At 32.1% G+C, this 12,504-nt stretch overlaps 3 protein-coding genes across 3 annotated transcripts; 2 read left to right on the top strand and 1 right to left on the bottom strand.

The window, feature by feature from the left end:
• Positions 1–1,828: 1,828 nt before the first annotated feature.
• On the top strand, positions 1,829–2,827 carry LOC112416713 (uncharacterized). The gene has a single exon (XM_024771051.2). The coding sequence runs from the start codon at positions 1,829–1,831 to the stop codon at positions 2,825–2,827; it is 999 nt and encodes a 332-aa protein (XP_024626819.2).
• Positions 2,828–3,122: 295 nt separating this feature from the next.
• On the bottom strand, positions 3,123–3,635 carry LOC11441476 (probable DNA-directed RNA polymerase subunit delta). Its single transcript, XM_003625193.2, has one exon. It carries the CDS (start codon positions 3,633–3,635, stop codon positions 3,123–3,125), a length of 513 nt encoding a protein of 170 aa, XP_003625241.2.
• A 1,757-nt stretch (positions 3,636–5,392) lies between these two features.
• LOC11444222 (uncharacterized) lies at positions 5,393–7,653 on the top strand. Its single transcript, XM_003625192.4, has 2 exons — positions 5,393–5,726; positions 6,852–7,653. The coding sequence occupies exon 2, from the start codon at positions 6,902–6,904 to the stop codon at positions 7,310–7,312; it is 411 nt and encodes a 136-aa protein (XP_003625240.2). The 5' UTR covers positions 5,393–5,726; positions 6,852–6,901; the 3' UTR covers positions 7,313–7,653.
• The last annotated feature ends 4,851 nt before the right edge of the window (positions 7,654–12,504 follow it).

Below are 12,504 nucleotides of genomic sequence, written 5' to 3'. Positions count from 1 at the left end.
TTTATATTGAGTTGAGGTTAAGAAGCATTATTAAAAAATTATTTAATGTATTTCTTGGTGTTTTTCGTATAATTAATATTTAATTTTTATGTTAATTTGTTAAGTTCATGACACTTGTTTCAATACCATTATTATCACCAGTCACTAACACGTTTAAATTTAGTTGAAAAATAGTAGATTTTATCTGACTATGAATGTATGTGTGTTTCTGTTCTGGGATCCCCTACTTCAGCATTTCCATGCCATGCTCCTACCAATTTAGGTGTGAATTATTGGATTCTCCAAGTAAGTACTATCCTGCAAGGATTTTAAGAGATCCAAACTCTTATGCACAAAAACCTTTTAACCCCATTGAGGTTGCAGACAGCAGCATGCTGCCCAACCTTGTGTTGTTCCTAATGCGGTACAAGATTATTTATGATAAGAAGATTGACATTCAATCATTATACTCTCTCCGTTTTAAAATGAGTGTCGTTTTAGCCATTTTCACATAGATTAAGGAATGCAATCATTTAGTCAAATATCATAGCAATTTTACTGAAATAGCCTTACTATTTTTTAATCAATTAGAAAGGCACATGTTCCAATATTGAATGCATCTTTTTCTAATTTGTCTCACGTGGATGTATGAAAAGGCACTAAGCATGGATATATGGAAAGGCAAGCTTTGTACTCCACGAGATCATAATACTCAGAGTAAAAATTACATATGCGCCAACCATGCTTTAAAATTTTCTGTCCAAAAAAATTGCACCAACCATGCTTTAAAATGTTTTGTCCACAAAAATCGCGCCAACTTGTAAATTTAATTTTGCCAATTTTTTCTGTTCAGCGCCAAAATGCTTTTCATTCTTAATCTTTATAAATAGACCAGTTTAGTAGGAGTATTAAACACATCAATTCTATATCATAAAATGGCTATGAGAGAAATAGATTTGAATGTTACTCCTACGATAGAAAAATTTGATGATAACATCAATCAAAGTACTTCTACTTCAATGCTTCAAACTTCTTCATCAACTCTTTTTCCTTTTGATTTAAATGATGACATATTTATGGAGGATGATACACCAATAGAAGAAATAATGCCTCAATCAAATTTAAATACTAGTATGTACATCTCTAAGTGATTCCATTTGTGTTTTTTTTTCTTCATTTGTATCTTTATCTTTTAATTTTTTTTTCTTCATGTTTATGTACAGAGTATTTAGCAATGCTTTCATGAATCTCCATTGAACATATAATACTCTAAATGAATCTCCATTGATCCTACGTTCTTTTTAGTGTATTTAGCAATGCTTTATTGGAGTACTTTTTAACACCATTTTATATTTTTATTAGAATTATATGACATTGATCAAATTTCAGCAATTTCTACACCACAAATTTCATCATCGATCAGTAATTTATCATATGACACAGGTATATTTTGATGACAATTCTTATTTAATTTTTCTATAGGATTATAGTTACTCCATTTTTTTAATTCAACGTACGTAATATTCTTTTTGTAGGTGATGATGAAAATATTGAACAAGCAGCAACAAGCCTTACTACAAAAAGAAAGTTACGTAATGATGAAAGAAGAGCCATATTTGAGGCTCTTTTGGAGAAGAGTTCAGAAAGAAAATTAAAAAGAGGTGAGACAAGAGCGGCGACTTCACAATTTTCCGTTTCCATTCGTACCATTCAACGCATTTGGAAACAAGGAAAAAATGATGGTCCATATGTTGATGTATCCCATAAATTAACAAAAAATTGTGGCCGAAAAAGAATTCAACTTGATGTTGATCGTATGCGTGAGATTCCTTTGTCTAAAAGAACAACAATGAGAGATCTTTCTTGTGCATTGGATGTCACTGCATCCACAATACATCGGCGTGTAAAGTTGGGAGACATACAAAAACATTCAAGTGCTATAAAACCTTCTCTAACTGAAGAACATAAAAGAGCGAGATTGCGCTTTTGTTTATCAATGCTTGAAAGTTCCAGCTTGCCTCATAATCCAATTTTCTCGGAAATGTATAACATCATTCATATTGATGAAAAATGGTTTAATATGACGAAAAAGAATGAGAAATACTACTTACTACCAGATGAAGAAGATCCAGAACGTAATTGTAGTAGTAAAAATTTTATTGGAAAAGTCATGTTCTTAGCTGCAATAGCTCGCCCAAGGTTCGACGCACAAAGAAATGAAGTATTCTCTGGAAAAATTGGTATATTTCCCTTTGTCACACTAGAGCCAGCCAAGAGGTCAAGTAAAAATAGAGCTGCTGGAACACTAGAGACCAAACCAATGACTTCGGTTACTAGAGAAATAATAAAGCAATTCATGCTTAAACAAGTCTTACCTAACACAATGGAGATATGGCCAAGAGAGGATATAGGTCGTCTAATATTTATTCAACAAGACAATGCAAGAACTCACATTAGTTGTGATGATGAAGATTTTTGTAGAGCAGCTTCACAAAATGGATTTGATATTCGACTAATGTGTCAGCCTGCAAACTCTCCAGATTTAAATATTTTGGATCTTGGATTTTTCAGAGCTATTCAATCTTTACAACATAAGAAGGCACCTAAATCTGTTGACGAGCTTGTGAATGCGGTTGTGAAATCATTTGAAGAATATTCGGTGGTGCTCTCAAATCGTATATTTTTAAGTTTGCAATTGTGTATGATTGAAATCATGAAAGCAAGAGGTTCCAACAAGTATAGTATTCCTCACATGAAGAAAGAAATGCTGGAACGTCAAGGCAAGCTGCCGAGACGAATGAAATGTGACCCAACATTGGTTCAAGATGTTCTTGATTATTTGATGTAACTTATTTGTTTAAATGGACATGTTATATGATGGTTTGTCTTTATTTAGAGTAATTTTCTTTTACACATTTTTTTAATTCCTGACTTGAATAATGGATATGTAGTGGCCACTCCATTGCAACTCAAATAAGGAAAATGCGAGATTGATATAAATAAAGGAAAGCTGGCTTTGCATATAACAGGAAAAGAAAAGCTGCTAGCATTGATATAAATAAAACATGTCTTACCAACAACAGAAACCAACATAAAATTAAAGTTCACGATAAACAAAAACACAACACCATTTATATCATGTTTTAATAAAGTATTGGAATGTAATTTTTTAGCATGGCCTCCACAACTTCTCTTTTTTCTTCTTCTTGTAAACCTTCATATTCTTCCACCACAACTAGCTCAAAATCCAGTCCAAAATCATTTTCATCTTCTTCCTCTGCAAGAGAATCTTCATAGTCTTCATCTTCTTCCTCAACAACTCTTTCAAAATCCATAGAATCTTCTACTATTTCACGTTCATTGTCTCCATCTTCATCTTCTTCCTCAATCAAAGAATCTTCTACTCTTTCACACTCATAGTCTTCATCTTCTTCCACTGCAACTCTTTCAAAATCCATAGAATCTTCTACTATTTCACGTTCATTGTCTTCATTTGCTTCCTCAATCAAAGAATCTTCTACTCTTTCACATTCATAGTCTTCATCTTCTTCCTCTGCAGCTCTCTCAAAACCTAAAGAATCTTCATTTCCAACTCTTTGCAACTCAGAATCATTAGTATTACTTTCAACTGCATCTCTCTTCATTTCCATTTCCATTGATAAAACATACTCATTCTCATTCTTAAGAATATATATAAAGGGTGAGTTTATAATTTGTGAGTTTAAAGAACAATGAAGTTTACCGTATGTAGCCACAAGTTTCAATAAAAGATGTATCATTATAAGCCAAGTAAAATGGGCATTTGACACTCTTCCCATATGTGTTTCACGTTTTCCAAGGTAACAAGGAAAAAGCAATTGACGGCAGCACATGTTTCTATTTCTTAATTTTATTATTTCAATGAAGGGTAAAGATGGAAAAAACAAGTCAAATTTACATTGAAAGTTGAAAACGACATTCATTTTGAAACAAATTTTTTTTGCTAAAGCGACACTCATTTTGAAACGGAGGGAGTATATGATAGTAAGACCATATTGTTATTTGTATTAATGGTCTCATTGACCTACTGAATTAGAACTTCTAGTTCAGGATTGTGAGCTTCTCTATTACGAGTTTGTAATACCTTTTGACTTAGTACTTCAGGATTGGTCACTTTCAATAACATACCCCTTCTCTACTGAACAATCTCTAGTGTAATGCTTTTGACTTGCTATAATATAAGCTTTTTTTTCTTCTTTTTTCTTTTAGAGGTTAATATAAGTTCATTTTCTTTTTAACAAAAATATAAGCTCTTATTTTTTAGGGGAAAATATAAGCGCTTTTAACTTCAAGAAAAACACCATCATTAATTTTTGTAAAAAAAAAACAATAAACTAAAATTTAAATTATAATTAGTTCAATAAATGGCCATTTATACTAGTGCAACTTTACCATATAACCTTCCAAAAAATAATTACTTTACCATATAACCTTAGGCACTGATAAAGATTGACTGTGATGGAAACAAATGACATTTTCAAAAAACACCAATTTTCAAACTTTCTTTTAACAAATATATCCAATTTTTAAAATTGAAAATAAAACAAAAGCAAAATGGATGGAAGAACTTCCTGCCTCAAGATAAGTCTCACATGTGGGGATATATATCATGCGTAATTATTAAAAAATTTGAAAAAATTATGATACTTTGTATGATTAATATTTGTTTCTATATCTATGTTCTTTTATTGAATAATAAAACCATTACATAGCTACATAGGGGATCTATGACACTAGGATTTTCGTTAGGTAAGACACTGGCGTGAGTTGAAGAGCTGTTTAAAGAGATTCAAAATTCGATCTCTACGCTTGACAAATTTGTCTTCTCCCTAACAAATTAACTGTTATAATTAAACCAATCAACAATTAAAACAAACATTCTTATATAGAGTAGATCAAGTTTTTAAAATTTCATATTATTAAAATTTCCACCATTGTTTAACAATGACTCTTCTTTGTTTAACAATTAATCTCCGACAAAGAATCTATGTGGTACACAAAATAAATTCTCTCGTATCAATCAAATTCATACACAAGAATCAACAATCAAACACTTGCTTAAAAAATTAAAGTTTACTATCACTTGAACAAATTCACTTTTGGTATTGTCACACTTCTCATTAACCTATAAGATGGTATAGCGGTTAGAAAATTAGCTCATAATAAATATCCCTACCAATTAAAATATGTTCATGGAACAACTCAGAGAGAGATAAAAAAAAAAAATCACTTATAATATTGTGATCGATTAATGTCACATAAATGTTACTCATATCCGATATCTCTATGAATATCCAACTTATCATTTAAAATAATATTTTATTTTATACACATGAAAGATAAGTATATGTTGAAGTTTAGTACCTAGTTTTACAACAGCAAATTGTTGGAGTAGTATGTGTGAGTGTGTATGTATAAGAAAGAGAGAATAATAACTCCTCCTCCAGCTATCTTCCATTTTGTATCTATTGTTTCCATCCATCTTCCTTCCGCTCCAATGCAGTACTACTCACTCATTACTGCTCTCTCTATAACTCTCTAACCTAGTTCTTCATTTTACCATAAAAACTCAATTTTTAACCTTCTAAATCCCTTTATCACTCTCTATCATCAGATCAAAATTTTCACCATACAAAAAACCAGTTTTTTTATCTGATTTTCTAAAATGGGTTGTCTTTGAGATACAAAAAGTGGATTCAACAAACAGGGTCAGTTTCATTTCTCTTCTGCATCTCTTGTTTCGTCACTTTCAATTATTACATGTTCAATTTTATTGCTTTTTTTTTTTTTTTTTTTTTTGTGTGTGTGTATATGTTTATCATAATCTGTTTTTTGTATCTTATAATGAAGAGGGTAACTGAATTGATTTATTTTTATTTATATAGTTTTATTTTTCTTACTATTTAGATTCAGATGAGTTGATGTCTTGATGGTGAAGTCTTATTGCATTTGCATAGTACTAGATCGAACATGCGTTTTGAAAAAGTTCATAATTTCTGTGTTTATAAGCTGCTTCTATGGTTTCTTTGCTATGAAATTTAGTATTTTTACATTTTGGGTTTTTCTAAACTATTGCCAAGAAATTGAAAAGGGTTTCATTTGTTTTGTTTATAGGATTAGGTGATCTGTGATATGGTTTGGTTTTTTTGTTGATATGGAGAATGATTTGAAATGTAAAATTTTCACTGTTATATGTGTTTGTGATTTTTGCTGTGTGAAAAAATGGACATAACTTGATCCTTTGATTGGTTGTTCAGAATTTGAATTTTGAGCAGTAGTAAGATGCAAGTACTGTGCTTGTGCATGTTGTGTTGCTTCTGATTACTGACAGCCGAGTGCATGTTCGGGATCATGGTGAGTTAGACGAAATCACGGCTGCACCATGATTTTGTTAAAGCTCTAGAGTGTAGCTCTTGTCAAAATCATGGTGGTTCATGTGATTCTATCAAATTCACCGTCAATCCAACATGCACTCTTGTTATGTTGTACATTTGAAAGCCTGAGCGTGTGTAACAATATTTAGAAGTTCTTGCTGTTGGCCTTAATCAGAATTTTAACTCATGTACTCTTTATTTGATTCTAACATAGTAAAAAACTGAAGAGGAATTATCATGGTATACTTGATACTACCTGTTTATAATTGATTCAAGTAATAGTTAATGGATCTGAGAGAAAGTGTGGAAAAGTGGTTGGCATGTAGCATCTCACAAAAATCGATGTGCAGTTTTAACAACCACCTTTTAAACCTCATGGTTTAAGTTTGACATTTTTCATTGTCATTAAGTTTTTGATATTTGTTTGGACTTTCAAGTATTGTTGTTTTCTCTGTGCAGATTTCTTGTAGGTATATTTAGTGACTTTCTGTCAACCAGGTTCTTTGACTATGGGTAGAGGTCGAGGAAAGGGGAAGAAGCAATCTGCGATTGTTGAGGATTTTGTCAGCGACGAAGATGATAAAGTACCAGCTCACAGAAAAAGAGGGAGACCATTAAAGCCGGTCACGGATGAAAACGAAGAAGTTGAAGCAACTGAAAAGATAGAGAAAGATGAGGAGAATGTAAATGGTAATGTTTCTAATGGTGATTTGAAAACTCAGGTGATCACTGTGAATAAAAGGAAAAGGAAGAGGTCTTCACAGGTTAAAGAAAAGATAGAACCAATGAAAGAGGAAAATGGCGTCCGAGCTAAGTCTAGCCCTGGTGATTCAGTGAAGTCTACGGGATTCCGACAAAATGGCAGCAGGCGTAAAAGCAAGCCTCACCGTGCTGCTGAAGCTGGTGTAGATTGCAAGTGAACAAGGTTTTTTGGTAATAGTTTCATGACCTTGGAATTGCCGGAACTCTGCTATCACATGTCAGGGTTTGTTTGATTATATAAGGCTTGTTATGGTTGCTTCTTATTATTATTGTAACTTTCATATGCTTATTCCAAAAAAAGAGGCTTATTTTAGCTCTGAGGATTCATAGTAAGACTATGCTTCTATAGTCTTCTATAGAGAGATACTATCCTAAAAGGAACTATTGAAATTTTGTAGATATTCTTTTATCATGGGTTTGTATAAACTGATTTCCTCTTGTTATGCCAAATACTCTATAACTCATGCAAGACAGAGATTGTGCAAAATGAATGGTTCAATTTCAATTGAGGTTCATACTAATTGCATGTTGCCTAAACCCAAGCCTTCACTTGAGGGGTTCATTTTCTTAGGAGTAAATAGTTAAATTGGTTTTTTTTTTTTTTTTTTTTTTTTTTTTTTGCATATACAAACTTAAATGATAGAAACCATGCATGAGATATATGCTTGAATGTCCATTCAGTTGGTCAAATTGGTCTGCACATTATCTGGCTAAAATATGAACTAATAAAGGCATGCTACCTTTGAAGCACATGTAAAGAGACAGCTTTTCAACTCCTCTCATAATTGTTACAACATTACTCCATCTTCTCCTACTGATGTCAATGAAAACATTCAAAGCAGAGGTCCCAAACTCACATTCAAGAATTCCAACATACAGAGCCTCAACCATTCATCTAGCTGTCACTCTAGAACTTCCAACTTAGTAATGGGCCTTATGACAGTTCGACCTTTGAAATTTTGATATGGGTTTAGTGTTACTTTTATTATTCAGGTTATGTTTAGCAGCATGCATTCATATTAGAGACTATAGAGTAGACAGGGGAAGATGACAATGAAAGGGGAAAAAAAAAAAAAAAAAGAAGGGCATAGATGAATGTGTTCTAATTTGATAATCAGATTAAGTGATTGACTAGATACATAATTTAAAACAAAACCTAACAAAATTGAGATCATTTTGATAAAGGGCAGCTATAAGCTAACAGTTTGATGACAAAAAGAAGAAGAAAAAAGAGACCCTTTTATGTCATAAGCTACTAGTTTTTAGCTGTTCGATCTTGCCCTTTATATGGTTCTCAATTTCCTTTTGTTGATCCTTCTTATATTATAGTGAACAAATGCGTAAAACTGTCCCCCATGCTTTGTTTGGGAATTTGGAGGGGAGGGGAATGAAAGACTTTGGAGGGTTGAAAATATAGGAGAAAAAGGTAAAATCTTTCACATTTTTTAAAATACTAATTTTTTAGATAATGATAAATTAATGTTTATGATTACTATATTTTTAATTTTAAGAATATTATAACTACGTTGATTAGATTTTAAGAATTCACGTAAACCCTTTAAAACCTCCAAAACCCTCCTCCAATGCAATTTTGAGGTTCCTAAAATGAAAGTTTCCCTCTCTCAATATCATCTATATTCAAATGGGATTTTGAATATACGTTTTGTATCTTCCTGAAATTTGCCATTGCAGTTTATTCTATGCACAAAATGTCATGTGCTGCAGCGAGGTGCAAACTTGTGGGTTAGTGACTTGCTTCTATTAGGAAGTCTGGGTGGCATTTAGCATGGAAGAGGGAAAGAGTTTCCCATCATGAAAAAATTAATCTTGACCGGTTAATTGAGTAAAGAACGCATTTTTATTATAGCCTCTCAACATCATATCTAACAACACACATAGGGGGACCCACGGTAGGGCGTTTTGCAGTTAAAGTCAGGCATTCATTCTTTTTTTATTTTATATTTTATTTACGGTAAAACACACACAAATTCTTTTCCTCTCTCTCATGTTGTTCAATCTCTCTTGTTATTTGGTTGCTAATCGACTCAACTCTCTCGGTTCTCACTCACTCTGAGATAAGCCAATTGATTCTCCAATTTTTTATCCTTCCTTGCTTTAGGGTTTTAGAATTAGGAATTGTTAATTGGAACATTGGATGTGTAATTCGTAGGAATAAGGAATTGTTTTTGGTTCTTTTGGCGTAACATATTGATGTTGTTGTTAACACTAAAGAACCATCCGAGCTTAAGGAAAATGTTTAGCCATGTTATGGAATTGATTATTTTATGCGAGATATACTTATACTGATAATAAAACATGATAAAATTACCATTCTGGAAGACTTGTGATGTTTTATGGAATTGATTGTGAACACTAAACAACCAAGAATAAAATAAGCTCATTGTTATAGAGAATAACTCACAAGTTTGGAAAATTAAGGAATCGAATATGATATGGTTTATAAAAAGAACCGACACATCTGTTATAGTTTATAAGCTTTTGAAGTTGGCTTTATTCTTGCCAAATATAATTTATATAGAAAGAGATGTTCTTTTGACAATTAACAATAATGTTATTTTAACTCACTTTCAACAATCGAATAGTAGACGATTTTCATTCTAATTGTATTGCACAATGTTATTTCGTATTTTTAGTATAGTATTCATAATTATTTCTTTAAGATTTTAGTCACATGTATATCAAATGTTTAGATCCGCCCTTAACAACACACCCTCCACAACCCATCTCCCTCTTTACCCCACCACCTCATTGCACCTTTCTCACTGCATCCTTATTGGAATTTCTACATCAAACTTTTGTATGCGAATTTTTAACATGGGAAATCCAATATATATATATATCCTGATGTAAGATTTGTGAGATTTTACCTTCTAATTTTGCAGTATTGGTAGTATGGTATGTTTCTTTTTCTTTTGTATCGAGTGGTTAGAGTGTAGATGTTGACTTGTAGTGTATTATGCTGTCAGGTTAAGAAAGGGGTCGATTATCGGCCAATACTAGAATTTGTGCATCGTCTATACCATGATTTTGGCGTGCAAGACCTCACGGTGCAGACTGATCATGTATGATGAGTTTGTCTCAACTGTTTCATCCTACTCCCTCCGTCCCTAAATAAATGACCCAGTTGACAATATACATAATTGACTTGACATACTTTGACTATACTTTTATACTAATTCACAAAGATAAATAATATCATGTAAGATGTTGTTGGATTCGTCTCGATGAGTATTTTTAAAATATTAAATTTTTATAATTTTTTTTAGTAGAGAATTGAAGATATCAAAGATAAAACATATGTATTGGTATGTGTGTCAGAGTCAACTAAATCATTTATTTAGGGACGGAGGGAGTAATGATTATTACCAAATATACATGCTAATGTATCACTACTCTTTTATATATATATATACACCCCTTACGGTTACAACTCCACTGTATAAACACTACGGATCCGGATTCTGAATTGTCAACGTTAAAGTACAAAAGCCCCCTAATTCATGCATATAAGGTTTGCATAATTTGTTATTTATTGTAACAAGTTAATGAGGAAAATAGATACATACAAAATCATTGAATTCTAAAATACTACTTACTTGTAAGAGGAAAATTTCATCTATAGCCCATGTAACTTCCATCAACTGTGTAACTGAATACCGCGGATTACTGTACGCTAGTTTGTTAATAACATTGGATTTTCAGTTTTTAAATAAATCAACTTAATAAAAATAAAAGATCTTGGTAAAAAATAAATATAAGATCACGATGCAATACTTCCTAAAAAAATATAATCTTGTTTTTTATTCTGAAGTTTAACTCTATAAATACGTATAAACCAACAAACAAAGTAAAACTCTCCAAAGCTAAACCTAATTTGTTTGTTTTTTCATATAACTCTCCAAAGGGAAAAGAATAACCGATCACTCATCATGGATTCTGATATTTCGTTCATAATAAGTCCAATCGAAGATCCAACCTTTACAATCCCAAAAGATGATCCTTTTAGGAAAGACTTTTACATTAATTTCCATTACATCCAAGTTAATTTTCCTTTGCATCTCAATGCCTCAAACTCATTTTCTGCTTGTAGGACCACCATGAATCGAATCTTTTCTATTCCTTGTGACATCTTATGTAATTGTGATGACGCCAACACGTTATTATATAACACTTTTTCCTCCATGCCTATTTCTCCTCACATATTAAAACAAATCCTGCTTGAGATTGGAAAATATGCTAAGGAGATGATCGCAAGTAACGATGATAGTTGGGGGATGAATGCGAAGCTTTTTGTCTATACATGGTATATTGAAGATGAAGATGCTGTGAAAGCTGTACTTGCTATGGATGATTTGAAAAAGGTTGGAATGGATCAGTCATCTTGTTACTCTATGGATCAATGTTCAATTTGTTTGGAAGAGCTCTTCAAAGGATCAAAGTCTGAATGTGTTATGACTGAATGTTTGCATGTTTTTCATAAAGAGTGTATTTTCCAATGGTTCAAAAGATCCCTCACGTGTCCATTGTGTCGCAATGATAAGATATTTTAAAAAAAAAATCAACCAACTCAAGGGTGTACCTATGCACGGAGTATTTTTTTATGTTCCTGTGACTGGATTGTGTATTTTCTTTTCCTACCTTGTATACAGTATTATGATGTGTTTTTTGGGGTTCTTAGTATAATGGTTTGCTTCAAAATTTATTAGAACAATCGCTTTAGTTTGCCTTATAAGGCCGTTATATTTCAGTATATGTTCTTGTTTTCTTTTTCTTTTACTAAATGAGTATACGATCTTCTATTATTTCCATTGCCTTGTTTGTTTTTATATATGATGTTTTATCGTTTGAAATTTTGTAGATATTCTTTTATCATGGGTTTGTATAAACTATTTCATCTTGCTTTCACAAAGTTTCTGATGGCCCATTTGTTTACTTGGTATGTATGTGATGTGATGCCAAATACTCTATAACTCATGCAAAATGAATGGTTCAATTTCAATTGTGTTGCTAAAACTAAGCCTTCACTTGAGGGATTCATTTTCTTAGGAGTAAATAGTTAAATTAGTTTATTTTTTTCAAATACAACTTAAATTATAGAAACCATGCATGAGATGAGATGCTTGAATGGTCAAATCGGTCTGCATATTATCCGGCTAAAATATAAACTAAATAAAGGCATGCTATGGGCCGGATCTTGGGGTGCAAAGAGCTCAATTGAGCTGGGCCTCTCCAAGGTATAAGTCTAAAAATAAATTATAGTCCAGTAGTACTACTAAGTACTACCCTACTAAAATAAATCGGCTTAATAGCAGTTTTAACCCCCTAACTT

Source organism: Medicago truncatula, chromosome 7 (assembly GCF_003473485.1).
Source record: "Medicago truncatula cultivar Jemalong A17 chromosome 7, MtrunA17r5.0-ANR, whole genome shotgun sequence".
NCBI classification, from domain to species: domain Eukaryota; kingdom Viridiplantae; phylum Streptophyta; class Magnoliopsida; order Fabales; family Fabaceae; genus Medicago; species Medicago truncatula.
Note: the sequence above shows the minus strand (reverse complement) of the source record. Positions and strands in the feature narration are given on the sequence as shown.